The sequence below is a fragment of the Poeciliopsis prolifica genome, unplaced genomic scaffold (genome assembly GCF_027474105.1).
Source record: "Poeciliopsis prolifica strain line A6 unplaced genomic scaffold, Auburn_PproV2 SCAFFOLD017, whole genome shotgun sequence".
Lineage (NCBI taxonomy): Eukaryota > Metazoa > Chordata > Actinopteri > Cyprinodontiformes > Poeciliidae > Poeciliopsis > Poeciliopsis prolifica.
Window position 1 is genome coordinate 7,235,897 of NW_026562392.1, and position 17,510 is coordinate 7,253,406.

The following is a 17,510-nucleotide window of genomic DNA, read 5'->3' on the forward strand; positions in this document are numbered from 1 at the left end:
CGTGCCTTCAGAGATCTTCGCACTTGAAGCCCCTCTCAGCAGAGATGGTTGAGCCCTGGTCCAGGTTGCTGTGGTCCTCTCCTAAAATCCAGACTCGCTCACTCCTCTGCTCTCAGCTGACACAGCGCGGCGGGGGGCTGCTCTGCTGTGGGGGTTCGGGCGGTGCTGGGGTGAATTTAGGGGGGTACTACTGGGGCGTAGTGGCCGGGGGCACTTTTCCACTGGCCGCAGGACGAGAAAAAAAAAAAAGCAGGCTGCGCTCCGGCTTTACATGCTGTAGCTGAGAACATGAAGGGGATTTACAGGGACGGGTACTACGGTGGATCTATTGAGCTGCGGGACGTTTTCAACAGGAGATGCGTTAAATGTGGCCGGGGGCACTTTGTTCAAGCCAAAACGATGGGGATTAGGACCGGAATTGTTTTCTGGAACCTCGTCTTTTCTCTGATGTTCACTTGTGTGAAAGGTACGAGCCACTGCAGCAATTTTGGTGTGTTTTCTAATGCGCTTCTCCAGTGCGTGTGCGTGCGTGCGTGTGCGCGGGGCGCGTGCATGCGTGTGTGCGCGCCGGCGAGGAGTGAAAAGCGTGAATGCTCCAGGCGTGCGCAACTGAGACAACAGCCGCTGTTCTGGGTCGAGTTTTTTTTTTCTTCTTCTTCTTTTTTTCTTTTTTTTTAAAGGGCGCAGTTTGGCGGGTTTTGCGCTCAATGCGGGCTTTGACTGAAGCGCTCAATAGAGATTCTTGCGGTAGCCTACGCTTCTTCTAATAGCCTACGTGAGCTGCTTTGCTTAGTAGCCTAACTAGTGAATTGTTGTGGCTCAAGTGCATGCACTGCAGGTTTCTATTCAGATTCTGACTGATCAGGAAGAGGGGACAAAAATTACGTTTTCTAGAAGAGTTTGTTTTTAAGTATTTATACCTGATTTGCAACAGGCCGGTGACTCTGACACCACGCAATGGCCGAGGCAATAAGTGGAGCCAATTTGACTGATGGTGTGACTCTCCACTGTGGGCAGGTGAAAGGTGGGCTCCTTAGTATTCACAGCGCTTTTTCTGAAGCAGCTTGCTGCGGCTGATGGCAAAACTACCGGCCAGGGTTCTTAAATGACATCAATTTGAAAAATGTCAAAAGATCATTGAAATATCCCCATGGTTTATCAATTGCCTACAATGCAGACTTTTCTCACTTCAAGAAAAATAATAATGACCAATTTCTTCCCCAAAAATGTAAATCCTGCTGCTTAAACCAGACAATGTCTGTCAGATTGATTGAAAGCAGCTGTTGCTTCTGTATGTCTGACCAGGACGTCACTAGGACTGATAGACATGGCAGGGGATGCTCGGAGAAGAACATGTGCTCGTGAACCTTCACCAAAATTGTCGTCATTAAATCTAACTGAACTTATTTGACTGTGTTATTGATAATTGCACAATTGAGCAGCAGTTACAAAAAGTTACAATTTCTGCTGCTACTTTTGCTCTCTGTCTCTGGAAACCCTTCCACCTGCCCTCTCCTGAGCAGCAGTAACAGCTCCCATGGACCTTTCTTTTTGCACTATTTACATATCATTGAAGAAATAGATTTTTTTAAAATATTTAATTCAGTCCAGGTGTCATAAGTATAAATTGTGCAGTTTTATATGCTTCATTTAATCTGAGGTTGTTATGGAAACAAACAAACAAATATCAAGACTCATCCATTTTGGGTCTTTACATGCAGAGCAAATGTTTCATAATCCCAAATATTGTTTAAATGGATTTCTGTTCAGCACAGGATAATCCAATTTTAGCTTGATCAGTGTAAGTATTTTAAAGTTTGAACTACAGATTACAAAGCAGAGTTCTTATAATTAGTGGAGCAGTTCTTTAATTTAGTGCCAGCCATGTGGCTGTGAATCATCAGATGTCATCTTCATCATTAGCATTTTTCATTGTGCGAATAGCTGGCCAATAGCTGCCCCCTACAGAAGCTCACCCAGGGTGGGGAGACATATTCCTTCATCAAAAACCATTACAATGCTCCCAAGTATTTTGGATGTAAACACCATAAATTAGCATGAGGTTTACCAACACAACATGTATGAAGTGTACATAATGGGTTGGTGTTTATGGGTTGATGAGGTCCACAAAAACACACAACACATCTCACACTGGCATTACTTATTAAGCAGAACCAGATCCTTTGTGTAAGCTGCACACCTACATATGAATCTACAGATACATTCAGAGGTTCTTCTGAACGTTTTAGAGGGGCTTTAGTTTATGAATTCAACCAACGTGGCAATATTCAAATAACAAAACCAAGAAATAATGTGTCTCTTACCAGTCAAGAGAGGCCTGTGGATGCACTTCTGTGACTGCTGGAGTGAAAAGACTGGAAATAAACCCAAAAGGAATGAAACATTCTATCACGGTTCCTCTAAAGTTTTTTTGCGTCCTCTGAACGTGCGTGTGCATTCAAATGTAAAGAGAATACTTATCTGTTGCATGGCTGTATGTGATTCAGAATATGAGCACAGATATCAATTTACATGCAGATTTCTCTCTTTTTTTTCTCCCCCTTGCTGTGAGTAATTCTCATGTCTGTCTATTGGGGGTGGATGTGGAGCATAACAGCGCCTACCAAGAATGAGCCAAGTTGAGTTGAGCAGTCGGGCACTGTGCTGTTTAATCACCACCCACATTGAGGCAATGTCAAATCTTGAGGCCAGTGCCAATCCTCCTAGTTCTGTTACTTATTAGGGAGGCAGCCAGCCGGGAATTGGCTAGGGAAGTAGGGAGAAAAGAGGAGGAGGAGAGGGCCCAGGTCCCATTTTTATTTTTTTTTGGGGAAAACTGTGTAGGAAATAGCGAGCAGCTGTTGTTCCTCTGCTCTGACAGTTGACACACTGTTTGCAGAGATAAAAAGATATCGACTTGATCTGGCCTATGACTCACTTTTCCAGCTAAGATAATGATGCCATTAAAAAAAAGATTCCTATGGAGCAGAGATTGTAGAGTGCCATTTTTCTAGAGTTTTTTTTTTTTCTCCTGTGCGAAAATGAAATTAGATGAGCTGGGATCCAGACGCACGCTTTCAATTTGGGGTTGACAGAAAAACTCCACAATAGAGATGCTTACGAGATCCTGTTTCTCTGGTTGCTGCTGCAGCAGTAAAGAAAACTCGAGAAAGAAGGTGCAGAGTTTCCCTGAATGTACAGCCAGATCTAGGATAGAGTGCTTCATATCAAATTACCGTATGCTTGCGTTAGATTGGTCTAATCAAAGATCAGACCTAAATCTACTTTGGAATCTGTGACGATGCTCAAAAATGAATATTCACATGATACTGTTCCTCTGATCATACTACTTTTGCGCTATTTTGGAAAGAGGAATTGGCAAACATGTTCAGATTCTTGATGTACAAAGCTGGTTGACACGACTGACATTCATTATTAAAGTTACACTCTGAGGGATGAAAATTGGCACATCATCATTAAGTAAACAAATAAATAAACATGGCATCTGATCTTAGCTCATCTTCCCACTCTTGATATCTTATTCATGAATAAATTATTCTCATTAGACTGTTTGGCCCAGGAGGAAGAAGAGGAGTGAACATATTTGTAGGGACAGCCATCACCCCCCTTGGTGGGATTGGAAGATGAACTGCTTTTATGTCTTAATTTTTATGTTTATGTTTCTGATTATATTCCAATCATTTCATGCAAGAAAATCTGTCATATTTCCAGAAAAAAATACCACTTCATAATGCTGAGTGCTTTATGTAGTTAGTGGTCAGAGCTTCTTGCTTTGTGTCTCTGAATGAAAGCAAGCCTAGAAGTAGTGCAGTCATTATGCTAAAGTACATGGAAAGCAGTTTGAATGTAAGGAAAAGGTGTATTTCTACAAGCAAGCGATTAACAGCAGTGACATGATGAAACTGTTTGTCTGTCGGCTCCCACTGTTTGGGTTTTGTTACTGGAAAGGTTACCTCAGATGTGCTTTCACCTTAAGACAGTTTTTTTCACTTAAACTTCAGCTAAGACCTAATATCACCTGAATCATCACTTATTTTTTATTTCTTTTGGAATAAAGTGAGATATTAGATAAATGGATCTGATCTCCTTTGAAGGGACTAATTGGAACCAATCAGGTGTTTTTTTAACAGACTGTAATCTGGTCAGTGAGACACATGATGAAGACTTTATCTCAGTGTGATTATGTAAACAGTCTGTAAAGGCTACTGGGGCTAATCGGGATTACAATTTGTCCCTGTAATTACACTCTATCTACAAGGAATGCAAGGCATTATCCTCATGCCCTTAAGGTTCTTGATCTCCACACTACTAAAAGTAGAACAGAAAAACAGAAAGTCTGGTAGACAGAGAAGATTTCAGAAAAGAACCATAAGTGGAGCTGGGATCAACATCAACTGGCCTCTTGCCCATTTCCCTGCTCTCCTTACGTGTTTCTCAGAGCTGAGACCTGCACAAACACTCCATGTGGACTTCCAAAGAACAATTCAACTCACTCACTGGCCTCCTGCCCATGCCTTTAGGGTTGGACTAAGCCTTTAGATGTTGCTGATGGGTCCCAGTGAAGGTCAGATAGAGTTTACTGGCCTTGCTTGAGTCACTTTCAATATGGACAGCTCTCCTGGCGATGAGATATTGGCAATATCTTGTCTTCAGGAAGAGAAATAGCAAATAGTTTGCTGAGATTAAATGTAATAGGTTCACTGGAGTCTGCTTCCAGAGACAAGGCCACAAATTCAAGGTAGAATATCTCTGATACCTAAGGAGACGTTTTTTGAGTGGATTAGACTGTAATCTGCCAGAGGCATGTCTGATAGTAAAGGCATGTTTGCTTGTTTGACCTTAATCAGGCATTGCAAACAAGGATGTGCTGTAAATAGAAAAAGGAAGATACATCTTTAACCTTGATCACAAATGGCACACTAGCAACGATTCTAGACGTAAAGAAAAGCTTAACGAGTTATTCTGTTTGATTTGGTCAAATAATTAGGTGTGCTTGCATGCATAAGCTACCTAAGAAATAACACAAATAAAATCACTGGGGGAACACTTCTTTCTACCCCAAATAACAAAACAACACATACATTTTAAGTTTATTACTTTAAGAAATATTAGAAAAATACAAGCAATACATGGTAAGATCAATATTTTTCTTGCAAAGGTTCTGGTAATCATGTTAGAGTGCTTAATCTAGTGAAAACTTTTTGACACACTCTATATTAAAAAAAAGAACCAGTCACAAGAAAAAGGCAAGTGGGTAAACACCACCAAATCAACACAGGAAATGTTTGGCAGACTCAAAAATCAACCTTCTTCCATGGCCATATTACTCTGTGGTTGATGTGAAGAGAGCATAACAGAGGAGACAGGATTCTGGGAAGAAGACTGCTCAAAGAGTAATATTGTCAAAGATCCCTCTCTGCGCTGGTTCCAACCCTGTGGGTTGCTCACAGAGGGTTGTGCAAAATATTGACATAAGCCTGGCCAATAGTTGTGCAGCTGCTGTATTTGATCAGAGCAATTATTTCTTGACATGGCAATTTTGAATTTTGTGCAGCTGAATAAATGTACTTTAAGAACTATTTTTTCTCTCCCCCCCTTAAATTATTCAGTTGTGAGTTATACCACTGCGATAAAATACAGAATTATTTTAAGTTGTCTTTACCCGGGGTGCCAACAAATGAGGCTGGCACCACAAATGCCACCTTATTAAATAGCCTTTCATCTAGCTAAGAATTGCAGCTATTGTGCGCTACAATTTTTTTTGTCTTATTTTGACAACCTGTAACTATGCAAATCCATGCAGCCTCATAAATCTTCCACCACAGAGCTCACAGCTGCTCTTTTTTGTTTCTGTGGCTGCTGGCTGCTGGCTGCTGTTTTGATGTGTGACAGGAGAGCAGGCGGTGCCAAGGCATGGTCAGGGAAGCAAAATGAGCTGATGCAAAGGTAACCAAGGAGGGAGACCGCAGCTCAAGGTTTCAGTGGTTCCTCAACACGTGTCGGTGTCGGTTAAGATGATGAGTGATGATGACAGACACCTTCGGAGACTCTCAACTGATTCCGTCGCTGCGGTTCACTTTGTTTTACAAACAAAAATCAGTTTTCGACAAGAATATTTTTTTCTGCTTCTTTCCATACCACTGCCCAGAATCAGTGTTTATTTTAATTACTATTTAACCGAGTAACAACCAAAACTATGAGAAAATCTCAGGAATACATAATTCTAAAAGTACAGCAGACTCTTCCAGATGGAAGTCGAAGGTTTCAGAATTTTTATTCCCTGATCATTCTAGTACAGGTGAAGCAAAAACAATTGCAATATATATATTTTTGATTTGGTTAAAATGATTATGACTAGAGGATCATTCATGCTTGATTTTTGAAAGGGTGCTTGACGTTAAACAATCATCAATGCTCATCAGTGCAAGAGAGGCAGAACAAAAGGCTGCACACGCAGTCTTCTTGAAATCAGATAGGAGGAGAAAGGCGCACCGTGTCGTCTTAATGGTTTTTGAGTTGCATGCAGATAAACATTTTGAAAAAGTTGTGATTTTTCGATCAACTGGAGATTTTGAATTTTTTCCACGCTCCACTGGAAGAAGGAAAGTGTTTTGTGGCACTGTTTAAGTGTTTTCTCGGACGAGAAAACAGAGTCAGACTTCTGCTGTGAGCTTAGAAAGAAAAAATATATATATTGATCTGCTGTTAATGTGGTTTCAGGATGCCATGCTGCGCACATTAGCCTTTCATCCCTGCCACTAGAGCCACATGTCTTAAAGCACTCTTCCTACCCTGTCTATTTTCTGCTAAAAAAATATAAAAAATAGCCCAGTGTGCTCTATTCACCTTCCTGCAGTGTTTTATTAGTTAGAAATGCAACTCTTTGCAATGTAGATTTTATCTAATCTGCTTAGTCCAAAATCCTTGCTTCGACTGCTCAGATTTTCTGAGAGAAACAAGATGCACCTTTGGACATGGGAGCATAAACACGGAGATGCAATGTCACTGGTACAGAGAGGTCGAACAAGAGTCCAGGCAGCCACTATCATCTCACTGCAGACCACAAATAAATGTGAGAGCAATCATGGCGCTGCACTTCCAGTCCAACCTTTGGAACCAGTGAGCTCTGACAGCAGCCGGTTAGAGGAGGAAAATAACTTATTTTTTACTGCAGTACATATAGGAAGATTCCACTGAGGAGAATAGAAGCAGCAATGCAATTCACGGTGCTGCATGTGATATTTTATTTGTGTAGAATGGCACAGAAATTGGGACGAATATAAAATCTACTGGGGTGAAGTAGAAATCTTTTAACTGGAGTTTAAAGTTTTCTAATTAAAGGTGCCAGAAAGGCATGCTTGTGTGTATCGAAGCAGCTGAATTAAAGGCAATGCTGAAATTGAAGCCACAATGCACTGAACACCAACATCAATTAAACTAACGTGCAATTTGCTTTTTAGAAAGTAAAGACGAAGAAAATCTTTTATTCATTAAAAGAAGCAGTTTAGATTCCCTTCCCCACTCAGTGTGTGAATATTTCTGCACTATAAGAAAATTAGATCAACATAAAGACTTTTTCTGTGCTTCGAGGTTGTTGTGATACATAAATGCAAAATAGGAATTTGTGGCAACCATTGCAATGTTCAATTGCTTAGAGGCTAGAGCCTCTCTGGAGAGAGAACAAAACTAATGCTCTTCAAGAATGAGAAATACAGCTTCATTTTTTTTTTCATATTGCAGAGGCTAATGAGATCAGGAGGTTGAATCACATGTTTGCAATTTCAAGGTTAAAGGTTTTGATTCATTTCCAGGGTTCTGATTACTGTCCTTTGGTTCCCGTTTATTGTAAAATGACAAAGGAATATAATTAAAAACACTGGGACTGCTGAAATCTGGGATCTCAAGAGCTCATGATTGTAGATTGTCTTGAATTTAATATGATTGTGACTCAGACTTCAATCTTGTGGTTTCTAGTTAAACTAAATGGAAACTGATGTCCCTTAGGGCTTATATAAATTGCTAGTTTAAAGTTTACATACTCAGCAAGGACATGAACATCATAATCATTTAGGAATTGTAAAGTTGCTTTGGAACTGTGGAGTGATTACACAACACACATTTCAATTATTTTGTTATAAGCATTTAGACGTACATGTTTGAAAATATTCAGAATAGCCTATCATTCATACAGTCAAAAGTGTAAACACAAGCTCAAATCAACATACATGTCCACTAATAATTGGATATCTTGACTGCATACCATTTTTGTAGCAGTCAAGGCGTTATTCTGGCTCAGTGTTTGAGACGTTATTTTTGGCACAATTGGTGAAGTTCTTCCAGTCGTCATTATTCGTTCCCTCTGCAACGCTCCCACACAACTAGCACCAAAACAGACCTGCAGCATTTTGCTGCCTCTACCATGCCTGACAGCGGCTAGGGAGTTTGTAAGTTTGGTTGTCCACCTTGAGGCTCCTCTGCATTGTTCCTGTCATTAGTGCCAAGTAGTTCAGTCTTTTCTGACTCAACATTTTTTCTCCAAAAGAAACATGGTTTGGCCACCAAGACAACTGCATTGGTATTGCAACAAGATCCTTTTTTTGTGCCCCCATCATTCAGTACCCTCTCAGGTTAGGGTGATACAAAACCTTTTGTACTTAGGACAGTGACTTAAATCTTAAATCTTAAATAAATGACAGGTGTGCTCCTGGATTGGTGTGATGGTTAAAATCTGTGAAACAGCAGGACAATAACCCCAAACTCTTCTAAACGTTGTAGGACTATTCTTCAACCATCCAAAGTAGTCTTTACAAATACTACCAAAAATGAGCTTGTCAGTTATTGGGACATTTACCCAAATATTATTGTAGTTTCCTGAACGTATTTTTGTTTGTATGTAAATTTTTTGATTATAAGAGGATGGGAGAAAACTTAGCTTGAACTTGTGCATCAAATTCTTGTTTTCTAAATTTATTGGAATTGTTTGTTGTATCTCTCTCCAAACTGGAAAATGAATCATTCAAAAGAACCATACACAAAGAATTTTGAACATTTGACCTTTATTCTAATGTCTTTGATTAATGAGATGCCCAGCTCAGCTATCAGTGAAAAATGTTACCAGCCTGAATGGTTTGGGTTTAAATAACTATCATTTCACTAAACTTGATGCAATGGTTATAAAGACAAAGAGTTAAAGACTCCAAGTGAGAAAGTTTAGCAAAAGAACATTTTCCCAGCTAAAGTTGATGCTTCGGGCCCCGGATGGATTTCTATTTGCACCGTGCATTCATTACACAATAATGTTCAGCTTTTACCATACATTTTATTAATCTAAAAGGTTAACACAACTGCGTAGGAAGTTTCTAAAGGATTTATGGGTAACCGTAGCCTGGAGGTTGAGAAAGTGGTGAATCTGCTGCAGCTGTTACTTTTTTGCATGGATGATCTAAATCTGCAGTTCTAAACTGCTGCCTCCATTACTTTTCCTTCCTGGAGGGGCAGCAGGTTGTGTACAAATGGTCAAACAAATTAAGCAGAATATATAAGCAGCTAAACATTAATAAGGGTCTCTTTTTAGCCCGGAACTGTGTTTCCAGCAAGCTGAATGAGCAAACATGTCTTTTTTTTTCCCCCCCCTGTGAACAGCCTTTTAACTGGATGTAGATGTTTACCTGGAGAGTAAAAACTGTCCAGTAATGTCTTAGCCTCTGCAGTTGCCTTCAGATAGAAGAAGATAGATTGTTTTTGGAGCTTTTTCCTCTTCCGTTTTCGGGGGAAAAGGAAGTGTTGATGTTATTGTTTGTTGGGATACTGGAGGCTAGAGAGACAAGCATCTTATTAGATGTGCTATTGGCACACAGTTCTGTGTAGTACAGCAGCTCTCACAGCGGTGGTCTGGCATCAGTTGCAACACGACTCACTAGCACTTTGAGGAGGTATTGGTGTCTAGCCACAACATACTGTATCTGTTGGGAAGTAGCTAAAGCACCGGCAGCAAACGAACTTGGGGAAATAGTCATAATGCTTGGCTAGCCAGGCACATGACCTGCTTTATCCCTGCAGTGGCGAGTGTTCGGTGTGTGTATTTGTTTATGTGCCAGCTGTGTTAAGTGTGGCAATGTATTTGATTTTAGTATTTTTCACCTCAGTGGTTGGCAATTTAAAACCACCAAATGGAATATTTCTAAACCCCTTTTCCAAATTGCGCTGACACACTCATGAGGTAATAGTCATTCGCTGGGAAGCCTCTTTCCTGTTTTTGTTGTGTGGAAGCCCATTTCCCTTTCATCAAGCATGCAGACAAGCGTGGTGAGGGGCTGCGATTATGCACATTCTATCTCTATGAAATGTGAGGGTGCAGCACGCTCATGCAGATAAAATCCTTTTCTATGGGGACATCAGTTTAAGATTTCTCTGTACTAAGGTTGTTGATGTGGCCATTGAAGTTGTCACTGTTGAGCTCCTGGTTTTGTGGCATTTGTTTTCACTTCCATCGCCATTTTATGCCGATGCCTCAGATCACAATTTTTCAAAAACATAGAAAGAACCTTCTTGGACCTCTAAAGCCAAGGTTTCCATGTAATGTAATTTCAAAGTGCAGCGTGACTATAGCCACACAACAAGATTTCAAAAGTATTCATACCCATTTGTTTGCGTTGTTTAGGGTTTGTTTATTACTTCTGTTCCTGAGTTTCTTTGTTTTGATTAGGTCAGCAGTGTTTCTGGTTCACCCCAGCTCAGTTCTTTAGTTACTGTAGTTTTATCATGTTCCTCATGTCTGGTTGTTATTGTTAGATTAATTTTTCTATTTACCCAGTTTGTGTACTCTCCCTCAAACCCTCTGACATTTTAGCTCTCTCCTTCTCCTCAGCCTACTTTCTGCTCTCTCACCACACACCTGCCACCTGTTCCTTCTTCAGTTATCAACCTGCTCAGTAGATACTCTATGTAATTCTCTATAACTCCTTGCTGGTTCCTCCTGTTATTTTCCTGTAAATCCTGTTACTTTCCCACTCTTTGGTTCTGTTTTTGTTTGTCTCTGGTTCCCTGTGTTTTTATTTATTTTTTGAAGTTTTCTTTCATCGTTTTTTTACATGTTATCTACAAGCTGCCTCTGCCTCTCTGCATTTGGGTCCACTTTTCAGCAACACAACATGACACCATTACGCTGTTATAAAACCAAAACCACAAAGTTTAATTTTGTTCATTGCTGAATTTATTTGGGAATTTACATAACAGACCAACATAAAGAGGTCTGTACTTTTAAAATGAGGGGAAAATAATTTATGGTTCCAGCATCATACACAAATGAAATCAGAAACAAACAGAGTGCAGTTGCATTCAGACCAGTGTCATTAACCCTTTGCAGGAATTAAACAAAACAATTTATAACACTATTGAAGCTGTGAAACTTTGCAGTTAGGCTAGATGAGACTAAATGGAGATGCCTGTATATTTTTTTTCACTTTCCAATTGTTTCATATTTTTGCAGTTATTTTTTTGTGTGTTTAGCTGACAATATTGGCGAAAAGCTGATAACTGTGCAGTGTTTTTTAATGGGTGAGGATACAACAATGAAACAATAACCTTTGCACAAATGAGGCTCACCAGCTGGTTTGTTGACCTTTGCTTTGTTAAATAAGGGGTCCATGTCCCTTTGTTCTGTATCCAAGTTATACTGATGGATATCTTTATATTGGCTGAGCCATTTTTTAAGGTCAGGTGCAAATCAATGCACCATTTTATTTTCCTTTCTTTTTCTTTCTTTTTTTGCACCATAGCCAGGAGAGGTGCAAAAGTCTAACTTACTAAATGTGACAGACTGTCATGACAAATCAAGAAGAAATGCCATGCAGAGCACCATCTGATTAAGCATTCAACAACATCAGTCATGAGACAGAGGAAGCATGAGGCAGGTGCATGGACATAAGATAAGACACATGAAAAATACAAATAGAAAAGCGGAAAATTTGGTTGGTAAAAGTCATTAAAATCAAGAAGAGGAAGATTTGTTCTAATCTTAATGAAGTTCAAATGGTGATTTGACCACCCATCGTGAATTACCAGCGCTCAAAATAGCACTCATTACTTGCTTAATCTGAAAGTATCTTTTAGTTATTCATGCAACTTTCTATTAATTTTGCAGCCTGTAGCCTGCACTGCTGTGAATATTTTTATTTATTTATGTAGAAACAATCTGCATACATCTTTCCGACTTCATAGCCATGACTGTTAATACTGTGATCCATTGTTTTTTTTTTGCAGGCGTTATTAATTAGATCATTAGTAAACACGCGCTCATGTTGGAGTAAGCCATAGTAACAAGTTGTTTACTGCAAGACAACTTCAAGGAAGTCTTACCCTAAGCTAATTAGGTAATGGATATAGTGATCTTAGAAACACAAACAGCCAATGGCTTAGAAAATAAAATGGCAAAGAATAGTAAAGTTATCTTTAATAGATCGCTTTAAAAAAAGTCAAACATCATTGGAACTGGGGTTTTTTATACCTCTGTACTGCAAGAAAGCACTGGGTAAAAGCTCAGCCCTCTCCAAAAGTATGTGTAATAGGGCTTGAAACATCTTTGCACAAAGTCAGAGCTCATAGAGGAAAAGAGTTCACTTCACCCATTCTCAGCTGCATGGCTCATGACACATGCATACACTGCCTTCAATAACTCAGCATGTGTATTTGTGTGGAAAAAATGCCCCAGCATCGACCAAATGACTTTGTTTTGCCATATTGTCCATTCTCCTAACATTGCAGCTGTTTTAAAAGGGTGCATATTATGAAACAGTGCTTCAAGGCATATATAGTTGGAGCACTGATATCATTGTTACTTCAAAAACTTACAAAATGCATAATTCTCAGTTATTTGCAAGTGTCTTTTAGAACCTTTTGGTTTTATTGTTTAAGTTATCTATTTCGATAAAATCTTTAAAGAGAGTCCAGAGGAAAAGTAAAGCCCAGAGTTATGGAACCACAATATGGCGACAATATTACTATGTTAATTGGCTGGACTGAGACCTATGTAAGGCCTGAGCTGTTTCATACAACCTGTGAACTGTGTTTCAATAATCTTGTTTGGTTCAAAGCATCACACATTACCAACAATCTATGCAGACAAGAAAAAATACAATTAAAAACTTCACAGATTTTTTCATTTTTCAAAATCTCTTAATCACAGATGTGAAATGGCATTCAGATTCGAGTCGATACGTTGTAGAACCAACAACTGCAGAGCCACTTATCTGGCTTGGCACATTTAGATGCTGTTATGTTTTCTTGTTTTCTTTGCAAAATAGCTGAAGCTCATTTAGATAGAGAGCATCTGTGAACATCACTTTTCAAATCATACTGCTGATTTTTAAATCTGGACTTGAAAGGATCATATGTCACCAATATGAATGTGCTCATTTGGTTAATGGTTATTTGCTTGTGTTTATCAAATATGTTCCAATAAAATAAATTATAGTTTGTGAGCCAAACCAGAAAAAAAAATGTAGAAAGACTCGAGGGTTATGATTATTTTTGAAAGCGACTCTATAGATGTGCTTTAGGCAACTTGGTTTATTTCATGTCCTTATTTGAGATGTCATGCTCAATTTTGAAGGCACTCTTCACTCTTCATAGTTTTGTTTATTTGTGTTTTCACAATCTTCCACAAAAGCAGACATGAGGCCAAAAAAATAAGAGGGCAAGAAAGAAGCCAAGTGTCGCACTAACCCTTCAAAAACATCCAGAAAGGCGAATTTTATTGGACTGCTGAGATAATTGACCAAAACATCTCACACTGATTTCATTAAGACCTCCAAAAATTGTGTCAGCTGGTGAAAACAGGGGGATAATATGTCTCCCTTTAAAGCGAAGCCCCTTAATTGTGCACCGATGACCTGTATCTTTCGTTTCTATTTTTACGGGGAGATTGATTCATGTGTCATCTGCAATAAAAAAAACAAGATATAAAAAAAAAACATGGAAGCGAGAGAGCTGGGTTCAGATATTCATGTGAAAGCAAGCCGCTGTCTGCGTCTTTTTCTCTTTTTTTTTCTCTCCTCAAATAAGGACGACATTTAGACGTGTTTTTATTTAAAAACCACAACACTCACCACACTAATGTGTCTTGGAGATGTTCAATTCACAAGTTAATTAACACTTTGATTCTAATGTGCTATTTTGTTCTATTAATGCAACAAATTCTCAAACACATTTTCCAAAGTGGGTGTAACCATATTTCTTGAATTGGCAGTCGGATAAATTCTATTAACAAGAGCACCAAATGTTTTCACAAATTTCCTTTATTGCAGCAATTACTGAAAAACAAGCGATATTGCCAGATCAGATAAATTTGATTGCCTTGCACAGGATGGTACATAAAACAAAGAGGGAACAGACGAGTCAACTGAGTGAACGGATAAAATTAATGGATTTCAGGGACGACATAGGAAATACAGCGAAGTGCTCTTGTCTACTGTTAGACTTAGACAGTTTCAATGCAGGGTAAAGATTTCGTAATGATTTATTAGGCCAGTCAACAATACATTTATATTAAGATGTGTTCAGATTTAAAGCCAACGAGCCAGGATGTCTGTCTAAACATCATGATCTTATGATAAATGATGTTAGCAATTGATCCCACATACAATCCAGAACAATAAAGTTATATTGTTTTTAATTACAATCAATGCTAACAGCTGAATGAAACTATTTTATGAAGTAAAATCATTAATCAAATTACAGCAACATTAAAATAACAAGAAATCGGAGCTATGACAAACTAACTTAGCTCGATTATGGACATCCTACATGGAGCTTCACTTTCTCTGCTTTTCCATTTGTGACTAGAGACTTGGCGATATTCTACACTCATGTCCAAATAATTGCAGCATTTTGTATGAACATGACAGAACAACCACTTTTCTACCATGCAAATATTCAATAAATGAGGACCTAAGGTTCAGAGTATCAGCAACTGATTAGAAGAATCAATCAGCTTAAGCAAGTCTCTGAAGAAGTTTTCTATGTTCAATTAAAAACACTTTTTTTTTTGTCCACCGAGTCCTGATAGAAACTATTGGTGGACTTCAGTGGAGACCCTCACAAACAGCAGAGAAGAACAAAAGCTCATTTCAAATAGCTGTAGTTCAGAGCCGAGGATTTAAACTGTGACATTGGTCCTCCATTTATGTCAGATAAATGCACAGTCCAAAGGAGGAAGTTTAGAGAGACCCATCGCCTCGCCATCATTAAGCCAAGTTTCAACTGGACAAAGCAGTTCTTCATGCTTACTGCTTCATCAATCATGAGCAGACTGGGGTCTTTTAGCTCATAATAATTTGAATAGCAGTCAACGACTCCTCTCCCCTCCTGCTGAAAATAATCGTTACTCCTTTATAGCTGAATACAACTCTGCAATGAGTAGTGAACCACATATTTTGGGTCTGCAAATTTTATGCCTTAGTGTGTGTAAAAGAAGGCAAAAACAACAACAAAAAAATGCTGTCTACATCTTTTCATGCTTAAAGTAAACCTTAAACAACCAATTTAGTCTCAAACTAATTTGTTTAGGACTTGCAATTAAAATCATCCCCTCTATGATGCATAATGTATTTTGTTTACAAAATCAATCTTATTTTCCTTCCACGCAGCACTGTGGTTCATTAACTGGTTCATTCTGCCCCAAATCTTTTCATTCTCCACAGGCAGAAAGAGATCACATTCAGTACTCATGTCCTCACCCTCTGAATTAGCTGGAAGCGTCTTCTCAAACACAAGCAAACACATACCTGCAGTTTAGACTGACACAAACCCCGAGATGTGTCATCACAGAGTGGGAGGCGACTGTCATTATTATGACTGGGAACAACCCAGCGGGAAAAATAATCTGTTATTGGCATCAAACTCGTAACACTCCAGGAATATTTCTGCATATTTTCAAAGGGAGCAGAGATAAAGTATTTGTAAATTTAACCATTTTGTTCAAAAGGGGGTCATTCTTCAGTTGACGCATTGCCAAAATATTCATAAGCTTTGAATTTTTTTTTTACCTTCAAATACATTATAACTGCATAATTTTATGTTATTTACTAACAAAAAGTTTCACTTGAGGGTGAAGTGCAAGGAAGTTTAAAAATGCAGCGCAGATCAGTTTTATTTATATGAAGCTAATTCACAACAAATGTCATCTCAAGGCACTATAATCATTTCAATTCAGTAAAATACGTTCCAATTAATCCTTGTTAATAAACAGTAACGGAGATCTCAATTAATTGTTACATCATTCAAAGTAGTTTAAAATGATTGTCTGAAATATACATAGTTTTCAGAAATATTGTAGTATTTAAAACAGTGAATTCAGCTCTCTTTACTCCAATGCCACTAAATAAAATCCACTGCAGACGGTTATTTTCAGAAATTTCCAAAGCAGAGTTCAGCTGATCTCTGAAGATTTGACAAACTTGGTGAGCAGACAGAGCAGACAATTCTGCTCTGTTCAAGCAGAATAAAGTTGTGAAGCAATTTAAATCTGGATTAGCCTAACAAACAAAAGCATAAACTCTGTTAATCTCACAGAACATTTTCCAATCAGTCATCCGAAATGTGAAGACGTATGCAGAACCAAAAAACCCACCAAACCGCAATGGACTCCAAAAATCTAATCTTTTCGAAAATATATGAAAGTAAAGCATGTTTGAGGAAAATCCATCCATTTTCTAACACCCTTGTCCCCAGTGGGGTTGGGAGGGGTGCTGGTGGCCGTCTCCAGCGAATGTTTTGGACGAGAGGTGGGGTTCACCCTGGACAGGTCGCCAGTCTGTCGCAGTGAAGAAAATCATAACTAGTTTAATTTTCAAGCCACCATTCATATATAAGACACAGCAAACATGTGGAAGTAGGAGCTCTGCAAAGATGTGGCTCTGAATGCAAATGGATGCCTGTTTGTCAGATTTTATTTTTAAACAAAGGAAAACAATGCATCATTTTCCTTTCAATTCACAAAATGTCATTATCTATAATTTTCTTTTCTTTAATCAAAATTACAATAGTAGCAGACTCTGTCCCAGCTGTTTGCTGAGCATGTTATGCTGCATGACTTGCTAGAAAGCTCTTTCCTGTGTGCCATTTGTTGGTACAATACAGCGCTCGGCCGCGGTTCTGAAGAAGTAAATACCGAATTGACAAGAATACAGACTTGGAACAGCTTCAAAGATACCCACAACGTTGCTCAGTCACATGAATCCTAGTGAAATACATGGAAGTATGCAGTTCTAATGTGACCAAATGAGAAGAAGCTGGATGGAGACTTTTGCAAGTGCTGCTTACCACAAAGCCACCTGCTGAGGGCCTTTGTCTCTGCCTGACTCAGATAATTCGTTGCCAATTTATATTTCTAAACCAAATGCTCCCCACTGTGCATCCACAGCATGTTGTTAATTTGGTTTCTAATCGCATTGTCTGGACAGTGAGCCACAAACACAGGGTCAGAAAAGACT

General features: G+C 38.9%; 1 protein-coding gene across 2 annotated transcripts in view; it reads left to right on the forward strand.

Annotated features, from left to right (window-relative positions):
- Positions 1-243: 243 nt before the first annotated feature.
- The window catches only part of LOC129367504 (CUB and sushi domain-containing protein 3-like), a 230,972-nt gene continuing 213,705 nt past the window's right edge, over positions 244-17,510 (forward strand). For both annotated transcript variants that reach the window (XM_055042010.1, XM_055042011.1), the window contains exon 1: positions 244-466. In XM_055042010.1, coding sequence (XP_054897985.1) covers positions 289-466 — 178 coding nt within the window. In that variant the 5' untranslated portion in view covers positions 244-288. The remainder of the gene's footprint in view (positions 467-17,510) is intronic.